Below are 21,385 nucleotides of genomic sequence, written 5' to 3'. Positions count from 1 at the left end.
TACTGGAGCAAGGAAGATTAATTTTATAGTCTAACGCAGAGAACATGAGCTGGTCAGCCTTCCAGATCCCATGTATTGTGGGAATCGACACATGACGTGCAACAGTCTCCGATCAACTGCCGATGTCCCATTATTTGGCTTTGGGCCAAGCGTTGCAAGAGGGTCGACGTCCGTGCACAAATTTAGTAGTAGTGTGCATATCGTGGGCTTAGCAGGCACATCGACCACACCGTGATGCCTAAATGGTAGCTCATAGGCTGACGTAATGTTGGCACTCACGTTAGGGCACAGACGTAAGAACCAGTGGTATGCCATGCCGTTCTACTGCTGACACTAACCAAATACTAAATGGGGCTGCAGCCAGCTCTGCTAGCAAAATCCACCCCCTGGTACACTTCAAACAATTCTTTTTGTTTCTTTTTTAGTGTGCTCTTTAAGGTATCGGTCACCCAGCAAAGCATGTCCACATACCCAGCCTCGGAGGAGCTGACCAGCAGTGAGCCGTCCCCAGATGGAGAGGCACTGGCCAGACACAGAACTGGACCAGTGTGGCCAAACAGCATGCTGCGGGGCACAATCTGCACAGATTCCGAAGGTTGAGGGTTAGCAGCTGGAAGTGTACTTACTAGTTATTACAAAGGCAGCCCAAGAAAACAGTGAGATTGAAAAGGAGACACAATGGACAAGGGGCTGAACTAACAACATTGGAAGAATGTGAACAGTGTGAACCACAGGGAACAGTTAAAGAAGAAGCTCCGACAAGATAGCACTTGTCTTATCCTCTTACTTCTAATTTGCAGAAGAAGAAGAAAACTCAAAGCAGGCAGATATTGTCATTAGTGAATGCGATCTGATGCAGCACTTCCATTTCAAATCCCTTCTCAACCAGATGACTGTACAAACTCTGAACTACACATACAAGAATCTAACACCCATGTGGACATGTTAAATGTACCACACACTTGAACATAAACCACCAGCATACAATGTTACCCCTCATCGTGAGCTAAACCTAAATGGCTTAATCCATTTCAATTAAATTCAATATAAATTCATGTCTGCAAGCAATAAGACCAAACACTAACCAAGAAAAAGGAGAGGACAACACACAGCGCTCACTGTAAGCTGAAGCTTGTAGAAAGACAATAAACACTTATAAATCAGTTTAACACTGGCGTATCCAAGGGGTGGATTGGGGGGGCTTCACGCTATGTGTATATACCGTATTTTCTCGCATATAACCCACATTAAAAAATGGACGGAAAAATGTGCTTAAAAAATTGGGGGTACTGGTTATATGTGGAAGTTATATGCATGTGTTTGTTTTTTGTAGAGTTAAAGTCGGGGATGCGAGTTATATGTGAGAAAAAATATGGTAAACAAGCACACGTACAAATGCATGCACAAACATACATAAAGTATGATTGAACACCCTCCGAAAAAATTTCTGCTATGCTATTGCAGTTTAGATAAAGTATACACCAAGAAATCAATTTTAATTTATTTTGCAAGTTGATCACTAGAAGTTATATCAGAAAATTAAGGCTTAAAGGGGTCATGAAGCACCCCTTGGGCTGATTGAAAAAACACATCCTGCGGAAAGCTGACACGGCTATGAACTGCTCTGCCAAATATTACAGTCGTGCGCGCCGCGTAATGGCCAAAGGAGCGCGAAGTTGCCGTTTCCCCAGGCACCCTCTTTTCAAACAGAGGCCGGTTCTCACTCTCGTCGGTGGGCGGGGCGTCTGTCCGCTGTACGTCGCAAGAGACATAGCATGCTTATTGGCCGATAGCCGACGTAAATCGAGAGCGGCGTTCGGATCAGATGCGCTTCTTGCCGCGGGGTGCCGCCACTTGCCGGCGCCGCACTCCTCAGTACACGGTAGCCGCACTCGCGCAAGCGAATCACAGCGGGGAGAGCGATCGCGTTTCATGACGCGCGCTGGCGTAACTTCTTTCCCCCATGCCATCCCTCCCTGTCTAGCTTCCAGTGCGCTCGCCGGCACGAGAAAAGAGAGAAAGCGCTGGGAGCGTGCGCCAAACCCCCGTAACTCCGCTGATTCTTGACGGATTCGAGAAATTTTTGCGGCAATCGATTCCGGAGGCAGTACACTCCGATACTGAGGCCATTAGATCATTACTTGGAAAAGTGGTTCATGACCCCTTTAAGCTTCATGTTTGGATTTCACACTGAAAGTGCATTTCCAATGACTCCATAAGTCACGAAAAAGAACGTGACTTTTATATGTAGTGCAGCTGATTTCAGCCAATTTTAACCGAAAACAGTGCTACATAAACACCTGCAGATCTTGTATTGATCGAAGTGCTGCTGAAATGGTCAGATACTAAGCCAGCAACATATGTAGCAGCTAAACATTCAATTATTTTATATCGTTTTGCTATCATCTAATCAATAAAAAACAAGAACATTTCCGAATACTAAGATTAATTCTTTCAGGCCGTTCCTTACTTGACGTCGTGTAAAATACACTGTTTTGTTTCCACTGCAGACCTTGTCTTCATAGCATCACTGAAACAGTGAATTATTTTCGACATGGGCGAATGTTGAACATCCAATACAATATTTGTAGCCAGTTTTCTCTCTTGAATGCTGCTGTATGAGCACTTATACAATTTACAGCGCTTCCTTTTTTTTAACAAGGACGGCGACATTCAGCTTCCATCAATTTTCTAATGCCAGCATTTTAATGTAGACCTAAACAATTTCTCTCGCTTGTTGACAAGTTGACCATAGCAGATGAGTCAAGGATAAGAAAAAGCCCCTATCCATAAATGCTCTGGAAAACCGTATGCGGGTCAAACAGGCAGATGTCCGACTGATTGACTGAGAAGGCATTCAAACAATGCAAACAAATTGAGTGGCATGCATTTTAGCATGCATTGCAATGCCTGCATGTATGCGCTATATTTGTTAAGGGTGGTAATAAAGCAGCTTGTGAACTCTTCGAGGCACCATTAATTAAAAACACAGGTAGATGTGTCAGTGATACTTCTGTAAACTTAGTTTCTACTGAGGTGCACTTGTTTGATGAAAATTTAATTGCTCATATAAACCTTAAAAGTTGTGACATGTCTTGTCACACACATGTGCAAAAAATGCATCATGCCTCATCTAGGCGCAACACAAAAACCAGGCAACTCTTTGAGAAAAGGCAGCGCCTCAAAATCTGAGAACACCATCGACATCTACACTGACGCAACAATCATACACGAAAAAGCTAGTATGGCCTGTGTCAGCACATCCGCATCCCGCTACAATGGCTATCACAGTTGCCAGCTTCCCGGTGGTGCACCCTTACATGCAGAGTTGTCGGCCATATGAGGAGCGGTCAACACTATTCCGATTGACGCAGGTAACACAGCAAGCGAGAGTCTTCGAAATAGCTTTCGTATACTGACCGATTCGTACGAAGCGGTGGCTGAACTTACAGCAACAACGACTGAAGATGTGGTGGCCAACGATATTAGAAAAAAGTTAAAGAGATTACAGGATTGCGGAATCGATGCGGAAATTTTGTGGACACCGAGACACACTGGCATGGACGGGGGAAACGAAGCCGCTCATGCGGTCGCCGCGCAAGCGGGTGGGCTTGACTATTCATCGAGCACCCACACCCCAGTTCGTCGCCAAACCTGGCGGACCTCAATCCCTACCTAGAAATGCTGCGCGCAGGCTCTCCTAGCAGAGCATTTATGCATTATATTCGCGTAAAATTGAAAACCGACAGTAAACAAAGACTATTACAAGCTACACCAGCACCTCTATTAAGCGACAAGGGCGCATTTACTCGCCAGCAAGAGATATTTCTTAATAAGGTTATGGCCAATGCAGCATACACACCACATGTACTTGACAAATGGATTAGACCCAGACAAGCAATTGCAAACACTTCTCCTCGATGCCCACATTGTCAAGAATTATGCAGAGCAGATTTACACCACCTCATTTCGATTTGCTCAGCTTTCTCGCAAGGAAGAACACGCATCCAACACTTGCGACACGACGACATAAGTGCTTTAGGAAACGTACTACAGTCGAATGATGAAGCACAAAAAGCACTTGCAAACTATGCTAGTGTAAGTGGCCTGTTTCGAGTGGTGTAAAAGAGGTCGACCATCTCGCGCGAGAGCGACTCCATTGAACCTCTACCGAAAACGGATTCACACCAAGTGATGTTAATTGTGCTTATGCTGTTCACCCAACAATACCTTCCCCACCTACTCCCAAACTGCGGCTGAGCGCCTTCCTCTCTTGCGAAATAAAGGTTCAATTCATTCATTCCTCATCTTCAATTTTAATAAATTAGTTGGTAGTTGGTGACCTGCGAGTGTTTATGCTCTTTCCAACAAATGCCTGAATTAGTGTCCTAAACTTGCATTTAAAAACTGCGCAAGAACTTGTATTAAATTATAGGTGCCTCCTCTGTCTGTCATGCTTCCTTTAACTGATAACAAGTTTATGCTGAGTCACCCAAATGTCATTTCCATGCATTAACAGTGAATGCGGGAGATGACCTACCTTAGCTCCGTCTACGATGTCCCAGACGCATATCTGGCCGTCCTTGCAACCCGTCACGATCATCTTCTGGTCCTTCGTGATGAACACGGATGACATGCAGTGGGTGGGGGCAATCTTGCCCCACAGCGTCATGGGAACCACCAGCTGGCTTGAGATGGTCATGGTGATGCCGTGCCGATCACCAGGCTGACGAGACACTGCAAAAACAGCAACATGGCTGACCACTCTGTGCTGACTCATGAATTATAAACCTTCCACTGCTCCCCTTTCAAACCCTGAGGTCATATGCCATATATGACATCTCTGCTTCAAAGGGATGTTGCACAGCGGCCATGATGGCTGTGAATACAGTCGAACTTCCGTGCAATAAATACAGATACAACAAATTTTCGATTATAACGAAGTAAGCGAGGAATTGTGTCGCCATTTGTACAGTGTTACGGATATACATTTATAACGAATTTACTGATATAACAAAGCCATTTTCGTGACAGGTGCAATTTCATTATGATGAGGTTACTGAGAACTGGTTTAGAGTCCCTTAATCTGGGTGAGTTGGTTCATCTTTACAGTGTTCCTTAAACACCACGGGAAACAAAGACGAATAGCAGGATGGAATTCAGCACCTGTGGTGCCACTTTCATGTTGTGTGTCTACTCTCTGGCTCTGTAATTATGTCAGGAGATACAAGAATAGCTGCCACCCTAGCTCAATTAGTAGAGCATTGTGTTTACATGGATGTTGTCAGCCCAGCTTGCACTAGCAGCTAGTCCTCTTTTATAACCTTCATTTTCTTTACTATTATATGTAAAATATAGGCAAACAGTGCTGAGAGCCCTACTGCATTTTAGAGACTACATATTACAACCTTATATCAAAATTTACCCGAAACTAAACCAGCAATGAGTGCTGTTTCGAAACTGTTGGAATAAAACTGTAGGTCACCGTACAAATTTTACGTACTCTTGTTTAGGGTGAACGGTTGTGTTGATTACTGCAGATTTTAGGTAATCCTTTGCCCAATATTACTCGTGAAAATTGGGTTTTGCTTGCATCACCTCCAATGTTGATTCAGCCAATTCTCAAAACACTTATATAAATGTAATGCCTCAAATGTACAGTAGTTCAAGTAACCAACAATAACATCTAAACTAAAGGCAATTCAACATTTCTTCATTACACCATTGCCATGTAAACATGAAATCGTAACAATACCATGAACATATATTATAGGAGTCACCTGTATGTGCTAAACTGTTTGTACTTTTTCGTGTATATCCACCCTGCTAAGATCTGGTACCAGACCGCAGTGTCTATAAATAAAAATAAAATAAAAATCTTGTTCCACATAAGGGTAGGACAGAAACTTCTTTTACACTGATGATTGAAGAACAACCTACATGTGCGAATTACCAAATATCCTTTTTGATTAACCACATCTTGGTTGCTAGACCAGAAATAGAATTGTGCAAAATTTTGTGCTAACCTTTTTCTTCTCAAAAGCAATCAGTTTTATCTAGTAAACATGTTCATAGGCTACAGACAGCCATTTAGAGCTTTTTTTCTTTTTTGAAGAATGTGGTCTAATGCACCAACAGTCTGTTTGCATTATTCTGATAACGTTTCTTTTAGTGCCTCTTTTAAACCTTTCTTCGATACATCAAAACCTTTGTTGTACTTTCAACCTGGAGGAGGAGTTTCAGACTTATCTGGACAAATGCATTGCAACATGTTTATTTTAGGATCTCAATCAGCCAGATGTCTTTTATTCATCTAGTCATGCTTTCCTTGGTGAAGTTTCATTATAAAAAGCCCTGCGAACAGTAATATTGTTTCGTTCCATCAAATTCTACAGCATTACACTATACATAAGTGGGACAGTACATAGACTGTGACTTCAACATTCCTAACCAGCTTGAAGCTGCATGGCTAAGATATAATGACAAATTGTTCGCCATTAGAGGTTTTGTAATGTGTTTTGTCGGGACAAAATCTTTAGAGGTGATGCAAGCTGGGGGCGCCTCTTTCTTTTTTTTAAACACAACGATCACAATAGGGTAGGATTGGTAGATACGCTAATTCTCCACAGTGACTAGCTACGGTATGGGCGCTTTAGATACTCTGAATAATTAAACAACCGCGCACAAAAACTGCGCTCATGGGAAAACAGCTTGAAGGGTATCACTAAGGGTCAAATTTAAACTGAATTCGGATAGTGTTTTACTGCTATATCGGTAAGACAATGCAATCTGTCAGAAAAGCGTTTACTCAAGATTACGAGTACGGTACTTTTAAAAGAGGGGGCGGGGCACGTCAATACAGAACCAGCTCGGATTGCGTGCACCGCGTCGACGCAGTGATGACTGCGTATCGCCAGTGGCGTTTACTTGGTGTGGCTAACTATCAGCGCGGTATCCTAAACCATCGCTCGCACACACTTACAAATCTACGCACTTCGCTCGGCTGAAACGTACCGAAATCATAGCCGGCACGATTGACGTTTACTTCCAACAGAGCTCAGTCGCACTGTGAGCCGCGCGAACGTAATCAACGCGTGATTGACAGTTCCCGTGTGGACTTTATCAACAGGGAAAGCTGCTAGACACACGAAATCACTCGCATCATGGGCGAGAACGCGGTTATGAAAGGTAAAACATGACAGCAATTGCCAAATGATGCAGCACTCGAACAAGAATACGAGGCTCCGGCCCCCCGCAGAAGAAGCATCCAGGCCAGCGACGTTTACGGGCCTTAATTACGTATTTTATCGAGGTGTGAGTTAAAGTACAGGATGACTCCTCACCTGATTTCTAGCAAGTAGCAGACATTCTCAGGAGGAAGCGCTTATCCGCAAACGCGAAAAGCTTCTTCTGCAGGTCCAGTGTTGCCAGCGGCTTTCAACTCGTGCGATCTCTCGTGCCGTATTCAACCGTAGTTACCATTATTTCAGCGGCGGTGTTTGAGAAATCCGCTGTCATCTCTCCCAAATATAATGCTTACTTCTAGTTATAAAATGGCCTGAACGGGTGAGTTGTTACGTGTGTAGCAGAATTATGAACATATGCGTTTTGGGTGCTGCCAACGTGGGTGCTGCGGCGCTCGTTTAAAAAGGGCGGCAATATTTAAACCATGCTTCAACTGCTCCACAGAAGTTTTGTAATAAATGAAGTTTTCTCTCTCTTTCTCTACAGCGGGCCTTAAACTTCACAGTTTAATGACACTGAAACTATATTTTCCTCTTATTTTTTACTTCAGAATCAGAATCTAATGAGTGAGGCGATAAATGTCAATCATTAGCAAGTGAAATCACATTTTTTCTTGGAAGCAAGGTGGAGACAGCTAGAGATATCGTACAATCAGGAATTATTCGTATACTAGCACTGTATATTGTTTTACATATTAACGCATTTATAATAATAAACTGCTGCCATTTTAGTTCGCTGACTTATTTTCAAATTATTCAGTTAGCTAACACTGTATCGGGGCCGGGCGGATCCAGGGCAGCCTCTAGGCGGGTCCTCCTCACCACAGTGGCACGCCACTAGACAGCGGTGCAACCAGAAACTTTTTTTCGGGGAGGAAGTGCCTTTTATGCATGTTCTTCGTGCGGTGCTTGTATGTGCGTATATATGCACACATAAAATATAATAAATTTGGAAGGGGAAAGAAATTGAACGTCCCATACCATCCCACCCTGGCTACGCTACTGCTGTCAGTCAACAAGAACAACAACAAAATGGAGTAACAACGTCGAAGTCTGGGTCAGTTGGTACATGCATGACGCTGAGGCAAAAACCAGTCAAAAAGACGCCGGACAAGGGGAAGAAGTGACACACACGGCGACTGGACTAGCAAGTGCGCTTTTAATTGACAGCAACTCCCAGAAGAACCACGGCGCATGCGCTGATCACGTAAAACCATGAAGCCAGAAGCCAAAAAATGAAAAAAGCAAAAAAGCAAAAACCGGCCTAATGACGGCCAAGAATCTACCGCCAGAGTGACAGGAACTCGCATTCCTTCTGTAGTAATGAAATGGACGTAGTGCTGACACAGTAGTCACGGTGCACGTTGATATGATATGCTTCAAGGATTTCGCGCTCCTCCTTGCCCCCACCTCTACCCAAAATCTTAACATTGGGTCTGTGGTTGTGTGCCGCGTTTTCCAATGTTAAGATTCGGGTAGAGGTGGGGGCAAATAGGAGCGCGAAATCCCTGAAGCTTATCAGGGGTAGCCAAGGGGGGGGGGGTTGGGGGGTTCAAACCCCCCCCGAAATTTTTCAATTTTGCTTGCGCATATATACACGCACACATACAACGCACGCACGAACCTACATAATGTATGGTTGAACCCCCCCCCCCCCCAAAAAAATTTCTGGCTACGCCCCTGAAGCTTATCATATCAACATGCACCGTGACGACTGTGTCAGCACTACGTCCATTTCATTACACAGAAGGAATGCGAGTTCCTGTCATTCTGGCGGTAATTCTTGGCCGTCATGTAGGCCGGTTTTTTGCTTTTTTCATGTTTTGGCTTCATGGTTTTACGTGATCAGCGCATGCGCCGTGGTTCTTCTGGGAGTTGCTGTCAATTAATAAAGTACAGTTGCTAGTCCAGTCGTTGTGTGTGTCACTTTCCCTTTGTCCGGCGCCTTTTTGACTGGTTTTTGCCTCAATGAAATGGAGGAGGGGTGGCGAGAGTTTCGCCCCGAGAAAACCATACAAATACTCTTTTTTTATTGCGTTCTGTATGGCGTTCCTATAGCTCGTACCCACGTGGAGTTCTTGAAGCGCGTGTGAACGGTCCTGTCTTCTCGTTTTCTGCGGGTCGTCACCCGCAGCGCAGCGTTTCGCAGTGGTGCCGCTTCCATCGCAGTGGGCACTCGTGCTCAGCCTTTTTCTTTGCCACATCGCACATAAATACAATCGGTATGCCATGAAAAGATGTAAGAATGGGCTAGCTGGTGGGGATACGTGGCGAAACTTGTAGCGCGCTACGAAGGACACGGACGAAGGAAGTGAATACAGACGTCCCTTTTTCACTTTCTTCGTCCGTGTCCTTTTTAGTGCGCTACAAGTTTCGCGATATGCCTATTTAGCAGTGCTTATGAAATGGTTAGTCGAGCACACGGGAGATTTGTGTGAACGCATGCACGCTCGCAGCCTCAGTAGCACTTTTACATTCTTGTCACGAGATAACCGAAACCGACTTTCGACGATCCCTCCACCCGACAGTGTTAGCATAACATAACAGTGCGTCGAAGTTGAAAACATAAGTGTGTTTTATTAATTTCTACAGGTTCAGTAGCTTCTCCTGGATCTGGTCGCGACTCAGCTGGTGACTGCTGTCCGCGGGCCCCATCAGATGCACTTGCACTACGCCGTCGTCCATGGCCAATGCCTGCGAAGACGTCCAGTCATAAGTCATATGTTGTTGAACCAGCGACTGGGAAAGAATCAATGCTCCAACAACGCATCACTAGTGACAGATCGCTCGAGTCTTTCGGAGCAGAAAAATAAAATAACGAGCGCACGAGGGTAGCGTAAGAGTCGGCATAGTCGTGCGGACCTGGGAACGTACCGGGCAAACCCAACTGCCCCTTAGGAAACCAAAAACGTTCCGTGCGCGATGTTTATTTTTTCAACTGTTCTTTATAACATCTGCGCTGCAAGTTAAAATCCAGTCTAATTTATTTTATTCGCATCGTAAGGACGTGCTTGACCTTAATTTTGTGTCTTCTCCGTTCATGATCGGGAGAGCAACGAGATTCAAGATCACGGGCGAACTGGCGCGGCAGGTACATAAAAGGTCGACCATCGTCACGACCCTCACAATGGTAATCAATCGACGTCCCAATCTACATGGGAACTCAATGCGATGCTGCGGAGCGAAGGCTTTACCAGCGACCTACAATTGGCCCTGTCTTTGACCGGCTGTGGTCCATCTTATTCCTGCAGATTTCCTACTTTTGCCACAGCGTCCGATGCTCTGCCGTCCTCAATTGCGCTTTCTTATGTTTCTTTCTTATATAGCATCCTTTATCGTGTAGCGTACATTCTGTAACTCAACCAGTCACCGCTTATCTACACGGTGCACATTAATTGCATGGACTTCTCAGCTTTATTTTTGCCTCTTACGGTGAGGACAAATAACATTGCTTGTCTTGATTTCTCTCTATTCCATACCGCTGCATTCTTGCCTCTTGCCTTTATATCCCGGGTGCGCCTGATATTTTTCCTTCCTTAAAGCCCGATTACGCCTGACATATTTTCTTTTCACTGTTCGTTACGCAGTCCCCAACTTTTATCTAGCTTCCCTTTGTTAACCTTCGTGTTTCTGCTCATTATGCTAGCCCGACAGAATGCAAGCGGCGTGGTAAAACGCATGGAAAATTGCTATTGGGCTAAACTACTTGGCACCGCATTCATCTTTAAAAGTTGCAAGACGCGCCTTGTCGTATCGTTCCCCCTGTCCCATCTTTTTGTACGTTTAAAAGAAGAAGCGCATGGCAAGTATTCCATTGCGATGCACACTTGTTGGAAGTGGCTCGAAGCTCTTTTTTCTCGCCACCTTCTAAGCTGAATAAAGGGACCCTAAAGTGAACAAGGAATCGGTTCAGATTGATAAATTGTACTCTGGGAACTCTAATGTCGTAGTTTCACCCTCATAGGTTATTAATAGAGGAGAAAATCAAGGTCAAACTTTCATGTTTAAAGTTCGCGCCAAAATTGCCGCGCGTGACGTCACAGATTTCAAAGCGTATTTTCGTATTCTGGCGACATTGGCTCAACGAAATTTCCTGAGACTTGGTATGTGAAGTCTATGTCCCCCTCAGAGGACAATATACTTCATTTTTAGCGATTAGGAACTATACGTTGGGCATAGTAGACATGTGGTCACGGCGTTGTGGTACGAGAAATTCAAGGTGGCGTCACCAACCACATTTTCTTTTGCGCGTTTTCTCGTTTACCAAGCGTCTTCTCGCGGCAAGCGTGGCGATTTTGAATTTGTGAATAAGCACTTCACTAATACAAGGAAAGATCGTTTTCTTCTCTTTAGTGTCCTTTTAAGCATCTCATGCGCCCTTTCAGAGACGGTCAACCATGGGCCGGCGGCAGGATTTTGTCTTAGGGGTTGCAAACCCGTGTTGCATCGAGGTGGGCAGTGAGGGAAACGCTGGGGTTGCTTGGAGGGGCGGGGGGGTGTCAAGTGACCTTCTGTTGAGTCAAGTGCGTAGACTCAACACCGTAACCTTGAACTCAGATGGACGCTGGCAGTGGTTCGGCCCAAAGGTAGTTTGATTCAGAGTAGAAACTTTATCGCTCTAAAGGAGCCGTTAGGATCCATTCTTCGCAGGACTGCCATCCTGTTGAATACCGCCGTCTGAGCACCGCTGTCAAAAATTAGAGGGCTTACTTTATGTTCTCAAGTGATGTCGGTAGAACCAAGCAACCCTTAACAACGCCTTCCATTGTCGTGCAAAGGTTTGCAAAAAGCTGGCTTCTCCACACATATGGTCTTACTGCGGCAAAGCCAGCTTCGCAAAACAGCATCCGTGGATATATAGAGAAAGGGAGCCCCTTGTTGAAAATCAGCCAACGTATAATCGTTTACGTGTCACTCTGCAGTGATAGAAGTGGAAAAGGACCATTGCAGGATGTGGGTATAAGAATCAGTAAAAAAAATGCAGGTCTTGTATTAGTACCGGAAAAAATACGTTCGTGCGCGCGCGCGTGGACACACACACACACACCACACACACCACACACACACACACACACACACACACCACACACACACACACACACACACACACACACACACACACACACCACACCCACACACACACACACACACACACACACACACACACACACACACACACACACACACTGCTTTCTTGGTGAAGAGTCACAGTTTGGACACAGAACCAGCGCATGCAAGTAAGTTCAGGGTTATGCGCTGCTTAGATTGTCAAGGACAGCTCGTCCTTATACGCTGGGCACTCAAGCAAGGTGTGCGTCACACGGCGCCGCAGGTCATACAGCATGAACTTGTGGTCTGGCCATTGCGCTAAACATGACTATTCATTTACGCAGCGTTTAGTTTTGTGGAGGTGTGGCTGATAACAATTACCAGCCTTACGTTAAATCACAATCGCTCGAACAACTTATTGATGTCAATGACAGCGCCTTGACAGGGCTCTAGCGTAAAAAATAATTATGGGGAAACGACAAGGTCTCTAGTCAGTAAGCAAGAGGGTGCGTGAAAGCCTGCACGCACAAACCGAACGCAAGGTATCGATGATTGAAGTGTGATGTAATGCGAGGGTGTGGTCTTTGGCTCGGATCACGTGCTGCAGAAGTGTGCGTGCTACGGAAAACGTTTTAAAAGCCGCACGAGCAGCATTGTACGCGTTCACCGTGATTCGGCAGAGACTGTGCTGTGGAGAGAGTGAGAGAAAACTTTAATGAACACGCCAACCTTTTGGCGCTCCTTTGTGATTGCATGCAGTGGAGGCCGCCTTTTCGGATTATCTTGCTTCACTTGTCGCCTTCGCAGGAAGCGAAGGTTAGGCTCACTTGTTCAGACAAGTGTTGTAAAAGGAGGAAGAAGGAGAAGAAGAAAATAAAAGCGTTCAACAGGGTCCGAATGCCCATCCAGCGAAACTGGGACCTGACTCTGGCAATGACCACAAACCTGTGACAGATTGCAACCTATCGCCGTAGTCGCATCCCAGCTATACAATGCCATGGGCGTGTCGAAGTTTCAATTCGTGAGCTCAACCTTCAGACGTGCCTCAAAGTGTTTTCTTTCACCATGTAGATTGGTTTTGCAGACACATTTTGTATTCTCGTGCAATCTCGCTGCCTTCTTGAACCGCATTTTGATGATCAGACGCTCGTCGAATCATAACTGCCGACCATCTTTCGTTCCCGGTCAGGTGTACATGTCGCAGTGTCGTGATGGGCTTTGCCGACTCGACTAGTTGAGCAGTTCAACTTAGTTACCACTCTCATTATCCTAAATCTGAAATCCGAATTCAACATCCTGATTTTCATATGCAAGAACCCTTACTTTCCCATGTTTGTATTTTAACTAGGATTGGAAATGGCCCGTAATAATGAAACTATTCCATCTATTTAATAATTCATATTGATTCGGAAGTAGGAGCTGGGTATAATTTGCACGTGCGCTTTAAGTATTACCCCTGCGTTTTTTTTTTACTTTTTTTTCCCTAATTCGCGTTTCCCGCCGTGTTTCATTCTGGTCTCGGAACCATAAGTTTGAATCGTTTAATTTAACTATTTTGTATATTTTATTTAATATTGAAAACTTGGCCTCCTTAGACTATGTGTGAGCACTGGTCTGACCGGAAAGGGCAGCAAGCGCCAGGCTAAACGCTGCCTAATCATTTCCGTCGCTGCTGACTAACAAGGACAATTTCCTATTCATCTTGTCTCATGCACCATCGAAATGTGGCACCTTCACCGCCATTCGTGACACCACTTCAGCCTGCCGACGTTTTGAGGCAACTTCAGGCAGAGTCCAGATCAAACTGTTTCTTTCTTTGTTCCAGCAAAAGCAGCGTTGTGCAGAATCCGAGCATAGTTACAAAACAGTCCGAGCAGCACAAATGCAATCTGTCTTGGCATCGTTGCCAATGGTTCGCTTTGAGGGACAAAACTTAATTCGGCTTAGTTTTGTTTATTCAGAGATGTATACATATACAAAACGCATCATGCCAACGAAATTTGGCAAAAGGAAACAGGCGATGTGTGCTTCCCGACGAGGCCTACACTGCGGGTCAGGGAGGAGGAAAAAAGTCACAGTTTCGCCGCAAGGGCGGAACAATGAATGCGATAGTAAAAAATTTGAATGTCACACGAAGAACGACAAGCAGCTTGATACTTGCAGCGCGCCGCTGAAGCACAAAGGACGACGCCCGAAAAGAACGCATAGGCATGCACAGGGCAAGTATGAACTAACAACTGTCGCAGTTGTTACGTCTTTGTGCTTGAGCAGAAGTGGGGCCCCAAAAAGCTTGGGGATCAAGGAGCTCGCGAGCCGCCAGGGCGCATGCACAGAACCCAAGCCACTCTCACGCTCTTGTGCTCGCGTTGGTACATGACCCAAAAATCGAAAACTAGCGTGGGTCCCCAAGACGTCTTGGGTCACCGCAAGACTATGCAGACGCCGCGAGGGCCACGACGCCGTATGGCTCGCGTCCCGCATGATTTTAATTTCACCACGTGTGGCACCCCGTGCGTTTGCGCCAACGCAGCTTGCGTTTGACCCAGTTCTCAAGCTCTGCTGATCCTCCGAACGAAAGAGCAGCCTACCCGACGCAGCTTGGGTCCCCAATTCTTAAACTCTCTAATGGAGAATCATATGCTCTTAGATAATTCTTTTTCTTTTAAACTGTGCCGCGTGGAGTGACCCCCTGCGTTTCCTGCCACACGGGGGCGTCTGATGCAAGGTGTGCCTGGTGTGCCCAGTGTTCTTTGTTTTTTTTTCTTCCACATCATGAGTGAGTACAGAAAAGGGTCAATTTGTCGTGCGCGTCTCAAGGGCAGTTTTCACGCTGAAAGAAAATTGGGAGCGTTGCGCCTGCCATCGTCGACAATGAAGAATCAAACGCTCTAGATATTTCTTTTTCTTTTGAACTGCGGCGGCGGTGAGTGACCCCCTGCGATCCTACCACACGGAGGCGTCCTGATGTAAGGCGCGCCAGTGTCCTTTGTTTTTTTTTTCCCTTTCACATCACGAGTGGGTACAGAAAAGGGCAACTTTGTCGTGCGCGTCTCAAGGCAGTTTTCAAAGTGAAAGAAAATTAGGATCGTTGCGTGATAGAACACACGCTCAAGCACCTCCGAGATTTGCTTACCACAGCGGTAAATGGTGTATATAAATAACTCGCTGTTATTTCGCCGGCGCATGCATGGGGCATGGTGAGTTTGTCTGATGCAGCAGGCTGGGGAGCGAGGGGTCGATGGTTCGAATCCCCGGTCGGGTGCGTTCGGAATTTTTTAGATGCGAAGCAGCCATGCGGAGTTCAATTCGGTGGTGGTGGTGTGCGGCCGTGACCACCCTTTCTGCGCATGCGCAAACCCTCTCCAAGCACCTCCTCTCCACTCCCCCCTCTATACCCCTCTCCACTCCCCCCCTCTCGCGCGCCTCATTTTCTCCTGCGACGAGTAGGCAGCAGCAACGCCTCCGGCGTCTTGACGTGGCACGAGCGGCCGATGGTCGCCTCTCTGCTTCTGTGGCTCTAAGACGCGGGGCGCTCGTGCTCTCCTTCCCTCGCTGAAAAATCCCACGACGACACCAATGGCATGGACTGAAGAGAGGCAGACGCACATGATCTCGCGACCTGCGGTGAGTCGAATACCTCGGACGCCGGCAGTTCCACGCAGCGGGAGCTGGATGGAGACTGGAAGACAGTGCTGATTCTACGCCAGAGGAAGGCACAAGCTCGAGAAACGCAAGAAAAAAAAAAATCACAGCATATCCACGGATGTGAATGATGATGAGTGGGCGAAGCTGCGGAGGTTCATCGGTAAACTGTGAATCTTCCGTGAATTCTGCCCAGTACATCATCACCGACGTGAGATCGGGCGCGTTTATACTAAAGGTTCGTGAGTTATGACGACTTGCAGCTCACTTTAATTTTACATGTACGCTGTGAATTTTCATTGTTGTAGAAAACCATTGCTTTAGAAAACATCTGGCGTCTTTCGTTAAGCAGCTGGCATCTTTTCGTTTTGCTTTACAAACATCTGGCGTTCTTTCGTTTTGCTTTTGCAAAACATCTGGCGTCTTTCGTTGGTTTATTTCATCAATCAACGGCGTTTTGAAACAAAATTTTTATTGTTAATCACGCACAGGAGAAATCCTCACCAGGCACTACCTTGGAGGTAAAGAATGGCTGCTAATGGGAATGAGAGACAGAAGAAGTCGGCTTTTAGCTAACGCTGCGAATTTTTTATTGTTTAACAACCCACAGGAAAAATCTCCCACCGGCACCACCACCTTGGAGGTCAAAGCGTAAGACTGGTTACGCACTACGACTACGACTACTACGACTACGACTACGACTACGAGGGGAACGAACGGTTGCCGCCTTAAGGAGCTTCGCCACTAAAATTACACCATCTCCCGCTCAAGCGACCGATCTCCCCGCTGCTTCGCATCCGCACATGGTTCATTTCAGCGGGGTATGGTGTAATTGTTTCTTCTGCTTTATTTTTCTTTGTGCCTTTTTATATATACATACATATACATATCTGGGGCATGACGGCGACGGCAAAAATCAATCGAGAGTGTCCATAATTGCTATCGCAATTAAAAGGAGGAGTGTGATGAAGAAGACAAGGCAGGGAGGTCAACCAGACTCGCGTCCGCTCCTGCTCTGGGGAGAGAGGACTGAGCGATGACAACAACGAAGAAGATGCTGCCAGGATGTGCTGTCCGTTGCACGCCTACGAGCGATAGCTTAGTCCGGTATATTTATAGTGACACTAAAGAGAAAAACGACTTTTTTCGTACTAGTAATTACTCTTTCATGATACCACAAACGACACGCTTGCTGTGAGAAGTCGGTTGGTAAGCGAGAAACGCGCGAAAAGAAAATGCCGATGGCGATGCCACCTCGAATTTCCCGCACCAGTCGCGTGACGCCATACATTTTGCCGATTCTAAAATATTTACTCTGACTTAAAGCAACAAAAATATAACAATACATAGACGTTTGGCACCTATGCGGGTGGCATCCTCAGTACACATTGGCATCAACTGAGCGGAGGGTCGCCCAGTCCATTGTTAGTGAATGGGTCAAATCATCCAAAGAGAATTTGAGAGAAAACGGCAAGAATTGCTATGCAAACTAAATACAACGCTGTCAAAGCTATTCTATGATAGTTTTACATGTCGGCTAGGGGAAGTTTCTGGCCACAATCAGTTAAAAAATGTGCAGCGGATTCACCATTATTAGCATGATAACTTTGGATTTGGCTCATTTCGCATTGAGACATAGAATTCAATGCGGTATTCTTGAAAAAAACTTTTTTGAAATTCGGGCAGTGGCGCCATTCTTGCTTCGTCGGCGTCGACATTGCTTCTGTTCACGATGTCGACGACGTCTCGGGACCGATCTCTCGCCGATCTCTTCACTTCCACCGAATCCATGATAATCCAGCTCCGTAAGGGCAAAAAAAAATAAATAAAACTTGCACAAACACCCAGAAAACAGGCAGAGTAGTCAGGCTAGGTGGGAAATCACACGGAGGCTTCCACGTTCGCCGAATCACGTGATCGCCGAAGCGCTCTACTATCGGCATACTGGATTTGACTCATTTCGATCCATACAGCGCATGGATCTGGCTCAATTTCGTTTTGAAACGGGATCTGTGAGCACACGTAGCTGTTGGTATTTGGCTCATTTCGTTCGATCTCTCTTTTAGAGGAAAGTTGAGAGAATGTACTTGCCAATGGAGCAATATTTGAGCTAGTTTCGGTTTCTGATTTAGCCCATTTCGAAAAAAAACGCCACATATGTCCCTGTAAATGTCCGGTACGGTGCCGCTGTTGTATAATGAGGATGCCACCCGCATAGGTGGTGAGACGTCTATGTAATTTTGTTATATTTTTGTTGCGTTAAGTCGGAGTAAATATTTTAGAATCATGAACTCACCCGGCTTTTGGAACATTTTTGCATACATTTTGACGGCATCTTATAGGGTCTACATAGTTCCTAATTGGTAAACAATGAAGTACATTGTCCTTTCTCATGGGGCCAGAGACTTAACATGCCAAGTTTCAGGAAATTTCGTTGAACCAATGTCGCCAAAGCACGAAAAATGCACTTTGAAATCCGTGACGCCACGCGCGGAGATTTCGGCGCGAAATTTAAAAGTCCAACTGTGACTTTCATTTTCTCCTCTATTATTGAATTATTATTATTGACGGTGAAATTAACGTCATTAGAGTTTTCAGAGTACAATTAATCAATCTAAACCAATTCGTTGTTTCACTTTAGTGTCCCTTTAATTACAATGGCTCACAAAATTTGATGAAACTCGGCACGTTAAGTCTTTATCCCCCTCAGGGCACAACGTTGTTCATTTTGACCAATCAAGAACTATGTAGGCCCCTGTAGAAGCCGTCAAAATCTATGACGTCACAGTGATTTGGTACGGGATATTGAAGGTGGCGTTGCCTCCTGCATTTGCTTGTACCGCGTTTTCTCACTTACCAGGCGTCTTCTCGGGGCAAGAGTTGTGATTTTGGTGTTGTGAAGCGGCAATTCACAATAATACTGGAAAAAAAACGGCATTTCCTTGAGTGTCCCTTTAAGCGACCGTTGTGATTACACCTATAGGCTCATAAACGGCAGTCTAAAATCGAGCTCCGCTACCATCGCCATGGGCGGTCGTTACACCCCACAAGAAACAGGCAATCAGAGCCTTACCAAGCAATGCTCGGATGTTTTCGACGCAGCCGTTCCATCCGCGTCCATTGCCAAGACTCTGAAAAGAGAACGAATAGGAATAACGTGTTGAATATAGTTAAGAAGGTTTCAAGACTGCGATAGTAGCAGCAAGCGTTGTACCTGTAGAAACTTCCGGTCGCTTCATTTATCATTCTATAAAACACCGAAGCGGAAAACAATAGTATTGAGAACAAACAGACAATAATGCCACGAAAAGTATAGGGGATGTTATTTGTGGTGATTAGTATATAAATGTGAAGAAAGTAAAGTGGACGAAAAGATAACTTGCCGCCGGCAGGGACCGAACCTGCGACCTTCGAATAACGCGTCCGAGGCTCTACCGCTGAGCTACGGCGGCGGTCATCCTCCCGTCCACTTTATGGGTATGCATGTGCATTTAAACATAGGAGTATTAGTAAGCGCCGATTGCAGCCATGGCGGCGAGTGTGGAACACTCTTTTTCTGCCTGTAGGCGTCACGTAGAACATGATCTTGCGAGCTGGCAGCTGACCGGCGCTGACTAACACTCCTATGTTTAAATGAACATATATAGCCCATAAAGTGGACGGGAGGATGACTGCGGCCGTAGCTCAGTGGTAGAGCATCGGACTCGCTAGAGTCACTGGAAAAATTTCAGAGTATCGCATCTGTTTTCCGCGCGCCGCCGCCGACGCGATTGGCTTACTCGCATCACGTGACCTCTCGCCGCCATATCCCTTCCAAGCGCTTTGGGCGCAGGCGCGTTTAATGCGGAGCGTGGCCGGACATTTCGCAGTACCACGGTCCCCAGAAGTACTTCATCGCTTTTTTAAACGCGTCATGCGGACAGGGGCGTAAGCAGACATTTTTTTTCGGGGGGGGGGGGGGGGCACGGACCCGGTGTGCCACCCCCTGGCTACGCCACTGCATGCAGATGCCAGAAGAGAGTAGCTCACCATCAATCGAACGTTACTGGTGAGCTACTCTGGGAATCTCGTTTGCCGTGTGGGAAAAATTAATGTCAAAGAGCGCCGTTCTACGTGGCTGCATAGTTGCCCTGAACGAATTCGGCCTCCTCGAATAACACTCCTTCCTGCAGTGAACTACACTAACTTTGCTGGAAAAGATCCTATGCGACAGGATACTTCACATTTTCGGTTCGCTATGGTCAGCGATATTGAAAACTACATACCTTTCTATTTGCTCGGCTGTTTATATCTCGATCTGTTGAACAGATACGCATGCTATCCGAGTTATAAGCGTGTCACGCACGAGAGCGAAATCGAAGATTTATTAAAATATTAACTGTTTACTGGTATACCTTGAAGGCAATTGTGGCATGATCTTTGGCATTGCACAAAACAGAAGCATGGAACTCTGTTGATAAACTTGGTATAAGGCAATGTTATCAAGCGTATTTTACATTTGTTGCAAAAAATGCTGCTAATGCTGCATTGCACGAGGGTGCCCTTAAAATACTGTATAGTTGGTGAGAAATGGTCACAGCAAAAAAAAAAAAAAAAAAAAAAGATCCAACGCATTGAGGGAGTCGATTTTATGCGAGCCCTAGGTCTATATACGTACTGTGTTGCAGTAGCATGCGCTTTAAAAATTCCGGGATGTGCTATTTCTGATCAAAAGAACATAAAGCACCGTGTCGAGGAAGTTTTAATAAGAGTGCATTATGAAAAAAAAAGTGCTGCAGTGCAGAAACCGAACCCCAGCTGTTTACGCGCTGGCGACGCCAAAAAAAAAAAAGAACTGTTTGTCAGAACACAGCAAAATATTTGCAAATTCATTGCAACGTTGGGAATATTAAGGAGACAAGAAGTAGGAAACGAAACAATTAAGTAGTGATGTCAATAATTTTTGATGGCCTATTCTCTACGTATCGTAAGATAAGATGCACCTTACCTACCACACGCCGATTCGCCCGTGCGTTCGGCTGCCGGCGTTCCGAATCAAGACGTCGCGCACAACTTCCAATTACCGTGCACACACAACTTCTATTACACATGTCAACCAGTTGAACAGCAAGCACGGTGCGCAAGCAGCTATGCGTCAGCAATCAGTCGAAGGACGCAATGTTGAATGTTCTCGATGTTCGATAACGTTCTCGAGTGCAGTGAACCTGAACACCGACTGAAAGCTAGCGCAAACAGTCAAGATTCACCCAATGTCGAAGTAAATGGCATCTCGCACGATGTCACTGCGCTAATGCACTATGTTTACAGATCCGGACCTAGCGAACACGCCCGGGCGTGACACGAAACGAGACCGATGAAGCCATGAAGAGAGGTTCGCGAGCACATGGCAACATTCGCCGTACGTTTCATTAGTTGCACCGCTAACCGCGCAGTCGATCCATACCTGTCGG

General features: G+C 45.8%; 1 protein-coding gene and 1 pseudogene across 1 annotated transcript in view; both read right to left on the bottom strand.

Annotated features, from left to right (window-relative positions):
* The window catches only part of LOC119378228 (WD repeat-containing protein 7-like), a 98,036-nt pseudogene extending 90,582 nt beyond the window's left edge, over nucleotides 1-7,454 (bottom strand).
* A 2,362-nt stretch (nucleotides 7,455-9,816) lies between these two features.
* LOC119378224 (cytoplasmic dynein 2 intermediate chain 1-like) overlaps nucleotides 9,817-21,385 on the bottom strand; it is a 69,446-nt gene continuing 57,877 nt past the window's right edge. Inside the window, exons 22-23 of the mRNA XM_049411725.1 lie at nucleotides 19,009-19,066; nucleotides 9,817-9,938 (exon numbers count right to left, since the gene is read on the bottom strand). Coding sequence (XP_049267682.1) covers nucleotides 9,831-9,938; nucleotides 19,009-19,066 — 166 coding nt within the window. The 3' untranslated portion in view covers nucleotides 9,817-9,830. The remainder of the gene's footprint in view (nucleotides 9,939-19,008; nucleotides 19,067-21,385) is intronic.

Source organism: Rhipicephalus sanguineus, unplaced genomic scaffold, assembly GCF_013339695.2.
Source record: "Rhipicephalus sanguineus isolate Rsan-2018 unplaced genomic scaffold, BIME_Rsan_1.4 Seq742, whole genome shotgun sequence".
Taxonomy (NCBI): domain Eukaryota; kingdom Metazoa; phylum Arthropoda; class Arachnida; order Ixodida; family Ixodidae; genus Rhipicephalus; species Rhipicephalus sanguineus.
The sequence above is the reverse complement of the archived record's forward strand: the minus strand, read 5'-3'. Positions and strand labels throughout refer to the sequence as shown.